The sequence below is a fragment of the Cnephaeus nilssonii genome, assembly GCF_951640355.1.
Source record: "Cnephaeus nilssonii genome assembly, chromosome: 5".
Classification (NCBI taxonomy): domain Eukaryota; kingdom Metazoa; phylum Chordata; class Mammalia; order Chiroptera; family Vespertilionidae; genus Cnephaeus; species Cnephaeus nilssonii.
Window position 1 is genome coordinate 6,576,409 of NC_137076.1, and position 16,520 is coordinate 6,592,928.

The 16,520-nt window shown below is 41.9% G+C and overlaps 1 protein-coding gene and 1 pseudogene across 2 annotated transcripts in view; one reads left to right on the forward strand and one right to left on the reverse strand.

Moving 5' to 3' along the window:
• ZFP62 (ZFP62 zinc finger protein) overlaps positions 1-7,876 on the forward strand; it is a 28,106-nt gene extending 20,230 nt beyond the window's left edge. The window contains exon 2 of the mRNA XM_079772765.1: positions 21-7,876. Within this exon, the coding sequence (XP_079628891.1) occupies positions 134-2,737 (2,604 nt within the window). The 5' untranslated portion in view covers positions 21-133 and the 3' untranslated portion in view covers positions 2,738-7,876. The remainder of the gene's footprint in view (positions 1-20) is intronic.
• The window catches only part of LOC307100408 (glyceraldehyde-3-phosphate dehydrogenase-like), a 1,087,365-nt pseudogene that overhangs the window by 61,469 nt on the left and 1,009,376 nt on the right, over positions 1-16,520 (reverse strand). The gene's annotated exons all lie outside the window — the stretch shown is intronic.

The window sequence follows — 16,520 nt, forward strand, 5'->3', positions numbered from 1 at the left end:
TTTTCATTTTCTTGATTTAGTGTCACATTTCAAGACGAGGGGCACTGAGGATGAGGAATCAACTGAAAAGTGTGAAAATGTTGGAAATGCAGAATCTCTGTGGCTAAAAGTGGAAGGTCTTCACAAGGATCATATGCAGGAATCTAAGGTTGGTGAAACTTGTGATTGGGATAGCAAGGTAGAGAACCAATTGGAAAAGCCTGAGGGAAAAAGAATGATGGAAGACAAAAGTGGCATCAGGGAAAAGATTGGAAAAGCCAAGAACACAGCAAATATAAATACAGAACAGAAAGACAAGGCATCTGAGAAAAACTTACCTCTGAGCTCAAGGCATGTTACACACCAGACCATCCCTATAGAACAGAGAAGCAGTGAACAAGGCAAATGTGTGGAGAACATCAATGGAAATTCTCATCCCCATCTGAAGCAGGAAACCAGTGCTTTTAGGAAATCCCATAAATGTGATGAGTGTGGGAAATTCTTCAAATATAATTCCCGCCTTATTCAACATAAAATTATGCACACTGGGGAAAAACGCTATGAGTGTGAAGACTGTGGAGGGACTTTCCGGAGCAGTTCAAGCCTTCGAGTCCACAAACGGATCCATACTGGGGAGAAGCCGTATAAATGTGAGGAATGTGGGAAAGCCTACATGTCCTATTCCAGTCTTATAAACCATAAAAGCACCCATTCTGGGGAGAAGAACTGTAAATGTGATGAGTGTGGAAAATCTTTCAATTATAGCTCTGTTTTAGACCAGCATAAGAGGATCCACACTGGGGAGAAGCCCTATGAATGTGGCGAGTGTGGAAAAGCCTTCAGGAACAGCTCTGGTCTCAGAGTCCACAAAAGAATCCACACAGGGGAGAAGCCTTATGAATGCGACATCTGTGGGAAGACTTTTAGTAATAGCTCTGGCCTCAGGGTTCACAAAAGGATCCACACAGGTGAAAAGCCCTATGAATGTGATGAGTGTGGGAAGGCCTTCATTACTTGCAGGACACTCCTAAACCATAAAAGCATCCACTTTGGAGATAAACCTTACAAATGTGATGAGTGTGAGAAATCATTTAATTATAGCTCTCTCCTCATTCAGCATAAAGTCATCCACACTGGAGAAAAACCTTATGAATGTGATGAATGTGGGAAGGCCTTCAGAAATAGCTCGGGCCTTATTGTACATAAAAGAATCCACACGGGAGAGAAACCTTACAAGTGTGATGTCTGTGGCAAAGCGTTCAGTTATAGCTCAGGCCTTGCAGTCCATAAAAGCATTCACCCTGGGAAGAAAGCTCATGAATGTAAGGAGTGTGGAAAATCTTTCAGCTATAACTCACTTCTTCTTCAACATAAGACTATTCACACTGGAGAGAGACCTTATGTATGTGATGTGTGTGGCAAAACCTTCAGAAACAATTCAGGCCTCAAAGTCCACAGGAGGCTCCACACTGGGGAAAAACCATACAAGTGTGATGTGTGTGGGAAAGCCTATATCTCACGTTCTAGCCTTAAAAACCACAAAGGAATCCATCTTGGGGAGAAGCCCTATAAATGTAGCTATTGTGAGAAATCTTTCAATTATAGCTCTGCTCTTGAGCAACATAAAAGGATTCATACGAGGGAGAAACCTTTTGGGTGTGATGAGTGTGGAAAAGCCTTCAGAAATAATTCAGGTCTTAAAGTACATAAACGGATCCATACTGGGGAGAGACCTTACAAATGTGAAGAATGTGGGAAAGCCTACATATCACTCTCAAGCCTTATAAATCATAAAAGTGTACACCCTGGGGAAAAGCCCTATAAGTGTGAGGAGTGTGAAAAGGCCTTTATCACATACCGAACCCTTATAAACCACAAAAAAATTCATCTTGGGGAGAAGCCCTACAAATGTGATGTGTGTGAGAAATCTTTTAATTACACCTCACTCCTTTCTCAACACAAAAGGGTTCACACTAGAGAAAAGCCCTATGAATGCGACAGGTGTGAGAAAGTCTTCAGAAACAACTCAAGCCTTAAGGTGCATAAAAGAATTCATACTGGGGAGAAACCCTATGAATGTGATGTGTGTGGAAAAGCCTACATCTCACACTCAAGCCTTATTAACCATAAAAGTACCCACCCTGGCAAGACACCCTATACATGTGATGAATGTGGAAAAGCTTTTTTCTCAAGCAGAACTCTTATAAGCCATAAAAGAGTTCATCTTGGGGAGAAACCCTTCAAATGTGTTGAGTGTGGGAAATCTTTTAGTTACAGCTCACTTCTTTCTCAACACAAAAGGATCCACACAGGGGAGAAACCCTATGTATGTGATGGTTGTGGAAAGGCATTCCGGAACAGTTCAGGTCTCACAGTACATAAAAGGATCCACACAGGCGAGAAACCCTATGGATGTGATGAGTGTGGGAAGGCATACATCTCACACTCGAGTCTTATCAATCATAAAAGCATCCATCGTGGGCAGCAGCCCTATAATTGTGAATGTGGTAAATCATTTAATTATAGATCAGTCCTTGACCAACACAAAAGGATCCACACTGGAAAGAAGCCATTCAAGTGTAGTGAGTGTGGGAAGGCTTTTAATATCAGATCAGATCTAACCAAGCATAAAAGAATCCATACAGGAGAAGAATATTTAAATGTGCCAAATGTGGGAAGTTACAGTGGCACATCACAAAAGAGAACTCATGAGGGTGGGAATGTTCTGGATGGGACCAGGATGAGCTTGTCTCTGTAGGAGGCAAAGCTTACTGAGTCTCAACTCAAATGGAAGAAAAATCTTATGAATGTAAGAATATCTGAGGTCCTTGTTCATGGCTTATAATTTACATAGTATAAACGAAACCATGAGTAATCTTTTCTATGTTTCAGTCATAGCCAGCAAGGAAGCCTCCAATGTCAAGGTAGTTGAGTCCTATGTTTCATACTGGGGATAAAACCTATCAAAATGATAGAATGTTCAAATAAAACCTTCAAAATAAGCAGACATTTCTGGACAGACAAACGCATGAGGAAAGGGTTTCAATTAGAAGTCACACAGTCACCATTAGAGAGCTCATATTTAGGTAAATTCTGTAAATCTCAATGTGGGACATTCGGGTATAGCTTTGAGTCCCAATTATAGATTGGTCAGTGGAAAAATCCCAAGAAGGTCCTCCAACAGGCAAATTCAGGGAGAGAGAGGCTTCAGGGAATATAAATTTAATAGTAGTGATCATGAAATAAAAAGTTAATATAATTGAATGGTTTGGGAAGGAGGTGATGACAAATTCTGAAATAAAATTTGAATTTTGTGGGGAAAGTAAAAAGTGTAAGATAAGAGAGAACCTCTTTTAAAAAAAAGGCAGGTTGGTTGGATTATGCTATTATAATATGATACACTAGTTGAGTGGGTGAAAGGTTTTTTTAAAATTCAAGTAAACCTCAATGAATGATAAATGTGGTAGTGAGTGAAAACCTACAAATAAAAGGTTCTGCCATGGAGAGAAATACAGCACATTCAGGAACTAACAGAACACATCTTCATTATGAATTTGCACAAAAAGAATTGATTCAGGGATTCCTATGAATAGGAATGCTGAGAAGGAGGGCATTTTATTGTAGAAGTGAAAAAACTAAGTAAGTACTAATAATCAGGGCATAGGAAATTTATGCTTCTTAATCTTGTAAAATGATTGTTTTGGATTGTTATTGTAAAGCTTTCATGCACTACATGTGTCTATTGTCTTTTGTAAAATATTATGAATATGTTGTTCAGGGCTTACTCTCTCTTGGCCATGAAGAGACAGATAATTGTGGCAAGGTAAGGTGGAACTCCAATAAAGAAATTCCTCAAAAGTAAACAGGCTGTGCCTGGACTTCAGATGGAGCAGTATGCAGGGAAAGCCATTTGTGTCACATCTTTGTGGGGTACGTTATGCCAGATACAAACCTCGGAGGGCAGCAGGGGCTCATCCCCCAGGGCTAGCAGCTCAGGTCTCACTAGAAGTTAGGTGGTACCTCCACCAGGAGAAGTGCAAAGTGGATTGAACCTCACATACTGGTGCTGGATCATAACTCCTGGGAATGGGCAAGCTCTTAATGGTAGTCACCACACAAACAGTTCTGTTAGGAACTGATAAAATTTAACAAAATATTAACTTTGTATGAAGCTGTTAACTAGGTAACTCAAAGGGTGAAATGAGAGTCTTCTGAGAGTTAAGTAACCTGTCCAAGAATAGTCTGTGTGGGGCCAATCTATAGAGGCTGAATTCCCTGTCAGGTCTCTCTGGTTCCAAAATTCACTCTTTTACAAGAGAAAAATCTCTAGCCAGATAATGTCCCTGCTCTCTCTAGGACTTCATGTATCTAGCCACAAAGTTTACATGCCTCTCTCCAGGGGTATAATTTTTTCACTTTGTGTCCAAACCTTCATCGTAAATTTTGACGGGGGGGGGTGGGGTTTGAGATGGAACTAGGAAAGGGATAGATAAAGGGATAGATAAAGCATTTCTGTCACTCAACTCTCACTTAGGAATGTCACTACCACACTTGCTCTTTGTCCTCTCCACATGCAATACTGGCAAACATGATTCCATAGGCTTGGGTTAATCAGCAAATTCTTGTTGAGGATGTGCTAGGCACAGTCCACTGTCCTAGGCACTGGGCAGGAGTAGTAAATAAAGGATATATAAAGAGAAAGTCCATAAGCAAAGCTATCCCAATGGATGCTGAACTAAAATGCAGCGTTCAGAAGAAAGTGAGCACCATTGCTATTTGGGCCAGACAGTTTAATTTTATTTTTTATAAAGTGGGAGGATTGGTAAATGGGTTGGCCTGATGAAAGGCATCATCAGAAAAGCTCACATCCTTCAGAGTGGCCAGTCTCTAGCAGGGCTGCGCCCAGTGGTCAGAAAGAAGGGAGGCCATAGAGTATCAATTTTGAGGAGTCACTGGTTCATCTTCATTTACTGAAGATAAAACCAGTATGGTTTTAGATCACTGGGTTACCTGAGGTTTCTGTGTAGCCAGGGCTGTCAGTGTGCCAGTGGCTGGAGGCCCCCATAAGGCACTGCCTGCTTTCAGGAGAGGCACCACTCAAATGGGAATTCTGAGAGCCCTTGCCTACTGAGCACTGGGACACATTACTACGAGACCTCCATTGACTCATCCACAAGAAGTGGGTCCTGGGGCCTCTTGGCCTTGAGCCTATCTAAGGATAGATACGTGCAGCTCAGGATGATCCTAGACAAGAAGGGGTCTTTGGGTCTCCACCCATTCCAGGCAGACTGGTGCAGAGGTGGTTTGACTGCATCTGTTCAGGCTCTTAGGACTTGAGCTGGTTTAGGGACTACCATCTCCCACCTCTTTTCAGAGAGAAATTCTGATATATGAGAAGAAAAGTAAAATTTCCAACATATGTAGGTAAATCAAAACACTTAAAAAAAAGCAGTGTCTAAAACTTTAATTCAAGGCTTAAAGTAGAATGGAAATCTTGGACAATAGTAGGTAAATTAGGAGATGGGAGATTTGCATGGAAGAGGGTCAAAATGCTGTTTAAATGTAGATTTTATGACATTATGATAAATTGTCATGGACGGGCACTAGAATGATAGAAATAAACAATATAAAGCTAAAAATCTCGCCTGGAAAACCTCAAAGTCTAGAAAAGAAAAACATTAAAAAGGTGGGGCAATGCTTTCTGGTAAAGATGGGCTAGTTTATTTGTGTTAACTTCCCATCTAAGCTAAAAAAAAGACTAAAATGTAGTTGAGATGCCTCCTGCTTCAAGAGCATTGAGAGTGAGAAGACAGTGTAGTTTAAATAAGCAGCACAGTTTGAAAATGGGATCCTGTCATCAGAGAGGGGAACTCCAAAGCAGCTTATTCTCTAAACTGTTTACTGATGCTACACAGTTGAGCACCACTTCAGTCACCCGGAGACACAGAAGGTCAGGGCCAGGTCCACCTGAGGTGATGAATCTTACAGGAGACCTTTCCAAAGTTAAACTAGCTTCCCAAAGGGCTTTATCCTCAGGATAAGGTAAACCAGGTCTAAACCCATCCCCAGCCCTTGGGACTGTAGAGATAGCGGTGCTATTACTGAGCAAAGCAAGAGAAGAAAACGTAAGGGAAAAAACATCCCTAATGCCCGGGGTCATTGGCCAACCCTACTAGATAAACACACCTGGTAGAAGCAACACAAAACTTTGGGATAAGACTCCTTCAATTTCAACCTCAAGTAACCCTTATAGATATTTTTTTCAGGGACAATTCAAGATAATCAGGTACATAAGGAAAAAAAAGGCAACATAACTGAAAGCCAGGTGAAAAGGACATACATAGACTTCACATACTGAATTATTGGTTCCATTTGGGTCGGGGGAGGAACTGTCCTCAAAATATTTGAAGATGTATTTGGCAACAGTTTGTGACAGGAACAAAAGAATTGGTGAAAACATGAAAGATATTGGTGAAGAAATCCAGAATGCAGCATGGAGATAGAAAAGAAGTTTGATGTATGTTTAATCATAGAAGGCAAGGACACAATAAAAGGAGCAAAGAGAATGGGGCTGAGAATTTTCCAGAGCTGATGAAAAAAATATAAGCCTACAGATTTAAAAGCCCAAAGAATACAAAGGAAGATAACTTTATGAAAGTCACACCTACACACATCATATTGTAACTGCAGAAAATCCAAGAGAAAAAAGTTAACAGCTAAACACACAAAATCCCTTTAAAGGAAAAATAGACTTCTCAGCAGCAACAATGGGAGCCAAAAGAGTGGAGTGAAAACATCAGCATAAAGATAGAAAATAATTGTCAACCTAGAATTTTATACCCAGTGGAAATATATTTCAAGAATGAGGATACAAATAAGCACATTTTAATTCAAATGATTTGTTTTATTATCCACCAATAAAGAAAATTCTAAAGAATCCGTTGTGATACAGAAGGACAGTGATCCCAGATGGGGTCTGAGATATAAAAAGAGATGAGCAAAGAGAATAAAGACTATGTTGGCAAATGTAAATGAATGTTTTATATAAAACAATAAAAATCTGGAGTTGTGAAAATAAGAGACTTAGAATACCAGACAACAATAACATATAAGTCAAAAGAAAAAAGGATTGTATTATAAGGGTAAAGGTTTGGTTAATCTCATGCATATTGTAAAGTCCAGGGAAATAATAAAATAGAATATATAATTTCAATACTAGTAGATTAAAAATGGATTTTTAAAAATAAAGCAAATAAAAGAAAAAATGGGTGGAACAAAGAAATAAACCAAAAAGGTGGTATATCTTAAGTCAAACATACCAGTATTTATACTCTATTTAATTTCATTAAATGATAAAGATGGTCAGTCAATGTCTTAGTCTGTTAGTCTGCTCTACTAAAATACCACAGACTGGGTGGCTTATAAACAACAAACAAACAATGTGTTTCTCACAGTTCCAGAGGCTGGGAGTAAGCCCGTGATCAGAGTGGTTGGAGATCAGCATGATTGGATAAGGGCTCTTTTCCAGTTTTCAGATTTCTAATTGTATCCTCACAGGGTGGAAAGGGCTGAGATGTTCGGTGGGTTTTATAAGAGCACTAATCCCATTCATGAGGATTCCACCCTCCTGACCTAACCACTTCTGAAAGGCCTCACTTTCTAACACCATCACACTGGCATTAGGATTCCAACGTGTGATGGGGAAATACAAACATTCTGATCATAACAGGACGAAAGTACAAAACCCCACTAGATGCTGCATACAAAAGACTTGCCTTAAAAAAAAAAACGACCTAACCGGTTTGGCTCAGTGGATAGAGTGTCGGAGTGCGGACTGAAAGGATCCAGGTTCGATTCCGGTCAAGGGCATGTACCTTGTTTTCGGGCACATCCCCAATAGGAGGTGAGCAGGAGGTAGCTGATCGATGTTTCTCTCTCATCGATGTTTCTAACTCTCTATCCCTCTCTCTTCCTCTCTGTAAAAAATCAATAAAATATATTTGGGGAAAAAAAGGAAAGCAAAACAAAAAAATACTCAAAGCAAATAGTATCTAAAAACGGGTGTGTAGCTCTAATATTAGATCAAATAGAGACTTTGAGGCACAAACCATTCCTAGAGACAAAGGGAATCATTAAAACAAAAGGTTCAGAAAAGAAAAACAGTGGGAAGACATAATTTTAAGTTAGTATCTACCTAATAACATAGCTTAAGAGTTGGCAGATATATTCAAACAAAGGAGAAATATAAAATTCACAGTCGACTTGACACCTTTCTCACTAATTAATAGGACAACTAGGATAAAAATTATAGATACAAATTTGAACAGTGTAATTAGCAAGCAATCTAACTGATAACTATGGAACACTGCACCAATGTATCAAGGATAAATATTTTTTTCTCAAGAATATGAAACATTTTCAAAATTTGACCACAAAGATTTTCATATCAATTATGTCTCATTAAAGCTCGGAGAAGAAATGAGCCATATGCTGGCCCATTAAGTAAATCTCAAACTTTATAAAATTGAAATTTTATCGAGTATGTTCTCTGCATAATTAGAAATTAGTAATAAAGATACCTTGGGCATCCCATTATATTCAGAAACTTACAAATACATTTCTTTTTAGTAGATGTATTTTTGTTTATTTCAGAGAGGAAGAGAGAGAGAGAAATAGCAGTGATGAGAATCATTAATTGGCTGCCTCTTGCACAACCCCTACTGGGGAGCAAGCCCACAACCTGGGCATGTGCCCTGACCGGAAATTGAATTGTGACCTCCTGGTTCATAGGTGGACACTCAACCACAGAGCCACTGTGGCTGGGTATACATTTCTTAATCATAGTTCCAAAAAGAAAATATTTTGAACAAATAATGAAAATACTACATATCAAGACCAGTAGGATATTGCTTAAGCAGTCTTTAGACATTGATAAATAAAGCAAGTAAAAGAAAAAATACTTTCTAAAAAGATATTTTAGAAAAATCAGAAAACCTAGCACCACAATCAAAATAAGTCCCAAAAAAGTTAAAATAAGGAAGTAATAAATGGCAGACATTATGAAATAGAAAAACATACAATACAGAGGCTCAGTTAAGCCGTGTGTGTGTGTGTGTGTGTGTGTGTGTGTGTGTGTGTGTGTGTGTGAGTGTGTGTTAGAAAAGACAAACCTCAGTGAAATTAATAAAAAAGAACTCAAATAACTAAAGTCTGGATAAAAGGGGAAAATGGAGCACTGTAAAATGTTTTCCTTTGGACATACATTGGCCTAGCCTGCTAATACTGAGAGAATAACCCACTCCTAAATTCCTTGAGTCAAAAATATAAAAATAAAATAAATAAATAAATTCCTTGAGTCAAGTCCGAGAGTAGGATGCAACAAGATGAGCCAAATCACAAAGAAACAACTCATTTCTGTAAGATTGTGATATCCACCTGACCAAAGCCCACCAAAATTGCAGTGGGCACTGCTACTTTGTTTATTTACCCTGTAAAGCCCCTCACGTTCTCATGGTTGTAGACATTCTCTGAGATCTCTACTTGTTGCAACAGTTTGAATAAAGCACTCATTCCCTTGAAGTCTCACAGAATTTCTAAAGTTTGATATTATTTTACAATTTTATGCTATTAAATTAGAAATTTAGGTGAAAAGATAACATTCCTAGAAATAAAACGTACCAAAACTTTACTAAGGGTCTCATGACATGGATGTGGGGAGGATGAGGAGTGTAGAGGATGAGTTCAGTTCTTATGGCATGAAAAGGGGGATCGAGGGTTGGAGCACCGTCCAGGACACCAAAAGTTTGTGGAGCGATGCATGGAAAGGTTGCTGGTTCAACTTCTGGTCAGGACACACGCCTGAGTTGTGGGCTCGATCCCCGATAGGGGGTGTCCAGGAGGCAGCCAATCCATGTTTCATTCTCTCCCTCTCTCTAAAAATCAATAAAAAAAATTTTTTTTTAAGTTTGATCCTTGGTCAGGGCAATAGATGGATGTTTCTCTCTTACATCTATGTTTATCTCTCTCCCTTCCTCTCTAAAGTCAATAAACATATCCTCGGATGAGGATTAAAAATAATAAAAATATTAAAAACTAAAGGAACAAGAGGAGAAGGGGAGAGGGGAGGGAGGGGAAAGAAAGCAGGGAGGGAAACCTTGATCGACAGCAAAGCCTTCCACAGGCACGCACTCTCTATTTCTTCTGGTGAATGTGGAAATGAAAGCTTGAGAAATAATTTTAATCTGGGTTTGTTTGCAGAGACTAGGTATGAAAGGGTACTGAGGACCAGTCATGCAATTCAAGGGAATTCTTCCTCGTGGGATTAAAAATGAGGGTTAGCTGAGGACAGACAGGGGAGCCTGAAGTCTGCCTGCATCGGGACCTTGAGGAGTTGGTTGCACCGGCCCCCGGCGGTTCCTGGGCTGGAAGTTGTCCAGGCCTCTTTCCCGGCCTCAGCCTGGAGTCACAGAGAAGGAGGTCACAGTGCTTTAACCCAAGTCATTTTCCCCGAGTATTTCCCTTTAGCTTTGGAAGTTTTTCTCAGGCCGTGCCTAGTGTCAGTTACGCTCAGGAAGGAGCCGGTGTGAACCCTGTGTAGGGGCGGCAGAGTGTAGTGCCAAGATCACCGACTCTCCGCTGGGGTTCAAATGAAGACTCACTCGCAGGTGACTTTACACAAGTAACTAACCCTGTCTTTATGCCGTGTCCTTATCTGTCTCACAAGGACGATAGCAGTTGGCCCTCGTGGGTTGTAAGGCAGGTTGGAGAAGCTGGTGTTCATTAGAGTCCTTGGAAGTGTGCTGGGGATGAGAAGCGTTTGTGGGTGGGCGTGGTAGGTCAGTCTGGCGCTGTGGTGGCCTCCATCCCAGGACTAGCCTCTGGACACTCGGGCAGTGGAAGTAGCCCCATCTGGAAGCCAGGCTAAGTCTCCAAGGACCACCCCACACAGACACAACCTGAGACAAGATTTGAGAAGATAACTTTTTGATCGGGTTACTCAGTAGTACCTTGCTTGTGAGCAAGCAATCCATTGTTTCTAAACAAACTTGCTTTGCTTTGTCAGACTGGAGAGGGGTCAGCAGGAGGGGCCTCCATCTCCCTTCGTTGACCCAGGAGTGCTGGGTGGGGTGCAGCTGCTTCCCACTTGCTTCTCCAGCTTAGGCAGCCTGCCCGCTCGTGCTTTTGGCATTTCCCTCCCCAGTCCTTGGCAACAGGTGTGCTGGAGATTAATGCAGGCAAGGGTGCTGAGAGCCAAGCTCCCACCATCTGAACGAGGACTGTTTTGGGAGAGTGTCCCTTAAGGTCTCAAAAGATAGAGGTCGTGAGGTGGGCAGGGTAAAGCTCGGGAGGAGGGCAGAAGTTCCTCTGGTCTCAGATGCAAACCTTAGGGTCAGTATTTCAGTGAATGCAATTATGAATTTATTTCTTTTCCTGCCTGTAATTTCTTCATCTGAAAATGAGGAGAAAGACCCAACTCACAAGTTTATTTTTGTTGTTAATTCTCACTTGAGGATATTTTTCCATTGATTTTTTAGAGAGAATGGAAGGGAGAGGGAGAGACAGAGAGAAACATCGATTGGTTGCCTCCTGCACGCACTCCGACCAGGGCTGGGGAACCTACAACCAAGGTACGTGCCCTTGACTGGATTCGAACTCAGGACCCTTCAGTCTACAGGCCAATGCTCTATCCACTAAGCCAGTGGTCGGCAAATACATTATTCAACAGAGCCAAATATCAACAGTACAACAATTGAAATTTATTTTGAGAGCCAAATTTTTAAAAATATATATATTTTATTGATTTTTTTACAGAGAGGAAGAGAGAGGGATAGAGAGTTAGAAACATCGATCAGCTGCCTCTTGCACACCCCGCAACCAAGGTACATGCCTTTGACCGGAATCGAACCCGGGACCCTTGAGTCTGCAGGCCGATGCTCTATCCACTGAGCCAAACCGGTTTCGGCGAGAGCCAAATTTTTTAAACTTAAACTTCTTCTAATGCCACTTCTTCAAAATAGACTCGCCCAGGCCATGGTATTTTGTGGAAGAGCCACACTCAAGGGGCCAAAGAGCCGCATGTGGCTCGCAAGCCGCAGTTTGCCGACCACGGCACTAAGCCAAATCGGCTAGGGTCTCACAAGCTTATTTTAAAGAATAATTAAAAAGCACTTAGTATTTTGTAAATCTTCATACAAAACTTTATTGTTGACTAAAGATCTGTCTAATTTTTAAATGTTAAATGAACAAGATAATGAAGATGAGAGCAAAAATTAAAACATAACACAGGAGAAATGATCAAAAGTTGTTTGATACTTTGAAAAAGAGTATTAAAATAGATAAACCTCTGGTGTGAAAAACAAGGAAGAACAGAAAGCACAAATAATAACAGATCCCATAGGATTTTTAGAAGTTTGTGGGGGTTTTTAAATTTCCAAACATACAGGGACTTCCTAGTTATATTTTTGTTATTACTCTGTGGATCATTAGGCCTTTAATGTATAATTTCTGCTATGTTTAAGCTTAAATCTTACTCACTGCCCCATCTGACCCAAGTTCTGTTATCTCTTTTCTTGCCTTCTTTCAGATGGGTTAGGATTATTCTATTAGAATTCTGTTAAAATTATCCTACTATTCTATTTTCCCTAAATTGGTTCAGAAGTTATATACTTTATCTCTTCTTTTAATGGCTGAGGAATCAAAAGATCCATTCTTATAATACATTATTACTGTTTTCAACACCAAATTTTTATTAATTTTTAAAAATATATATTTTATTGATTTTTTTACAGAGAGGAAGGGAGAGGGATAGAGAGTTAGAAACATCGATCAGCTGCCTCCTGCACACTCCCTACTGGGTATGTGCCCACAAGCAAGGTTACATGCCCTTGATTGGAATCGAACCTGGGACCCTTGAGCGCAGGCCGACGCTCTATCCACTGAGCCAAACCAGTTAGGGCTCAACACCAAATTAAAAAAAAAATTTGTTGAGCCCTAGCCAGTTTGGCTCAATGGATAGAGCATCGGCCTGCGGACTGAAGGGTCTCGGGTTTGATTCCACTCAACGGCACATGCCCAGGTTACGATCCCCAGTAGGGGGTGTGCAGGAGGCAGCGGATCAATGATTCTCTCATCATTGATGTTTCTATCTCAATTCCTTATGCTCTGAATAAAAAATGTATTTTTAAAAAATCTGTATTGTTGAAAGTATTACATATGTCCCCCTTCTCCCCCCCCCCCCCCCCCCCCGCATTGACCCCCTCCAGCCCTCTCTCCCTCCAGGCCTTCACCACCCTATTGTCTGTGTCCATGGGTTATGCATACTTGTATATGCATACAAGTTCTTTGGTTAATCACCTCCCACCCATCCATCCTCCCATGCCTTCCCTCTGAGATTCCACACTCTGTTCCATGCTTCTGAAGTTCAAATTTAACTGGGTGTCCTGTATTTTATCTGGCAACCCAGCTGGTTGCATGCCCTATCCCTTTTCTTTGCAGGTCCTGAATCCATGGGTGGGTCCAGGCTGGACAGGACTGGATGCTGCTGGGAGGAAGGGGGACGTCTGGCTGGGCCTCTTTCTGCTCCTTCTGTTTTCATTCCTGGCTGCACACACTGTAGCCCCCTCATCTGGTGGGTATCCTCTCCCACAGGGAATTGGGTTGGCAAGGTGGCCCAAACCCTCCTCCTGATCTGTCCACTTGACCTGGGAGCCTCCTGCAACCATGGCAGGCAAATCTCGGGGGTGCAGGCTGTGCCGCTGCCATCCCTGGCTCAGAGGCAAATGCCAGGGGGCCAGCCGCTCCAGCTGTTGCACAGAGCTCTGTTCCTCCCCACTGCAGTCACTCTGGGCTCTCCAGGTGACCTGTCCGTGAGGAAGGGGTCTCTGGGAGGACAGTCTACGTCCCCAGCCGCCCTCCTGCCTCCTATTCTAGGCCTCCCAAAGGACAGTCTTGCTTTTCCATTAAGCGCTCTGCCCACATAGGCCAAGTCTGCTCATCTCTCAGACTCGGGACCTTTGGACTTGGTTGTTCTTATTCTCCCTTCCTCCCCACAGCCCCCCTATCCCACCACCCCCGTATAAAATTAGTCATTGTCTAAAATCGCTGACAGATGGCTTAGTGCCTCTTTCCTGTTCAGGTGGGTCCCTTAACATTTAGTTAATAGCAAAAATAAATGTCAGCTCCTGGTCAAGGCTCTTCAAAGGCCCCTGGCAGCCAGGCACTCGGGTCCGGGCTGAGCACAGGGGCCTTGCGGGTCTCCCTCCATGGCCTGGGCTCTGTTGGGAGGCTGTTGGCATGTCTGTTTGTCCCGCTGCCTGTGAGCAGCACGGAGAGGGCCTCCCTATTGTGGACAGGGAGGGGCTGCTGATAAGGACCGGCTGTGAGCCCTGTGGGCCCTTCCTTTGCTTCCATCCAACGTTTCCCTCTCACTGCCTAGGCCACGCCTCCCGGGGCCTTCTCTCCCTTGGCAAAAACTTACACGTATCTAGACTTTTCTCCCAGGGCCGTCTGGGTCTTAGAAAGTGGCATTAAAAAAAAAAAAAATCATTGGCCTGGCCCAGTGGTCTGCAAACTCATTAGTCAACAGAGCCAAATATCAATAGTACAAAGATTGAAATTTCTTTTGAGAGCCGAAAACCAACTTCTGCGCATGGGCCACGAAGTTTCAATCGCACTGTATGTGCGCGCCCGCACGTGTTATTTTGTGGAAGAGCCACACTCAAGGGGCCAAAAAGCCACATGTGGCTCGCGAGCCGCAGTTTGCCGACCACTGGCCTGGCCGGTTTGGCTCAGTAGATAGAGCATCGGCCTGCGGACTGAGGGGTCCCCGATTCGATTCCGGTCAAGGGCATGTACCTTGGTTGTAGCACATCCCCAGTAGGAGGTGTGCAGGAGGCAGCTGATCGATGTTTCTTATGTTTCTAACTCTATCCCTTTCCCTTCCTTTCTGTAAAAAAATCAATAAAAATATTAAAAAACAAACAAAAAAACCCACACCACTTTGATTAAAAAAAAAATCATTGCTAATGTAAATGGTTGCTATTGGGACAAATTTGAAATTTTGTATTAAAAAACACACAGGTATTTAATAGCCCTGCTTTGTGTGCTGAACACTGTTAGGTCATATAAGATTAAGACATAGTTCTTACACTCAAGAATCAGACTGGAAGACAAGATTTAAGTACATAAAAAGCCATTTAAGAATGACCCGAAGAGACTGGTAGATAATAAAATGTGTTTGAAGTGACTTATAAAGGTCATATAATGACACTGCGTTTTATCATCTGTGGAATCACACAGGACTTAATCAGGTTGTCCCTAAAGTTTATTTGTTCCAAATAAATTACCCACTAAATCTTAGAAACTTTATATAATAACGCCATCTGGTGTTCACTTTTACCAGCCATCATTGCTAACGACACTTCCAGTCTTACAAGATACTACGAGGCGGCCATTATTCATTTCCCACTGGCAGCGGGGGAAACAGGCTTGGAGAGCTAAGCGAGTGCCCATGGGCACAGAGCTGTGGGAGCTGGCACTTTGGAGCCCTGGTGGCAGGCACTGTGTGTGCACAGCGGCTATGCCATGGTGTCTCTCTGTGCGAACTCCCACTTTCCCACATTTACTTTCCAGATTGTACTTCCTTACCTTTTCAAATGGGAAAACAATATAGCATCCTTGGAATGCCTATCCTATTTTCCATTACTTCATGCAATCAAGTTTTTAATATGTTCTTGGCTGTTATCTCTTCTCTAGGGATATAGCTTACTGGAGTCTATCCATTTCACTCAGAGTTTAGCCCAAAGTCCTGCCTCCACTGTATCACATTGCTTTCTTGGTGTCCCCAAAATTTATCAGGAGAAATCTTCAACATTTTATGTCCCTCTTTTCTACCCCTCTTTCTTAATTCTGACTGCACAAACTTGCTAGGAGGATTCACATATAGTGCTTCACTAAAGCTTTGGTTTCCTCCGTGGTGGTTCTGTCTACTCCACTCTGCAGCTATTCACATTCCACTTGAGTCTCTCAGGATAATGTCGGGATGGTGTGGAGTCGAGAGTCCACGAAGGAGTAGGCCTAGGACAGCTACCAACTGTGAATTCTAACACAAGGCAAAGAACCGGTGCTGACAGCTACTGAGGCTCCCAGGACGGAGTGGCATTTGAGCTGGTGATAAAAGACTTCGGAGGACTTTTTGGTGGAGAAGGAAGTGGTGGCACCCCAGGCTAAGGGGGGAGCACCCGTCCCTGACCTCTTCCCTAGAATGAAGTACCTGTGGTGTTCCAGGCATTGGCAAAGAAAAAAGTAAATAAAATTTTTTCTTGGAATATTCTCTTCACTCTGGGTTGTAGATGAATAATTGGATCCATTTCATAAATCACACCAGTTCTCTGCTGAAATTCCAATAGTTTTTCACCCACTCAAGAAGGTGTGTCAATGCAAGTAATTAAGCTTGGTATTTCTCCAGAGAAGTCCCCATATGGGTCTGATTTATTTATTTATTTTTTAAAAAATATATTTTATTGATTTTTTATAGAGAGGAA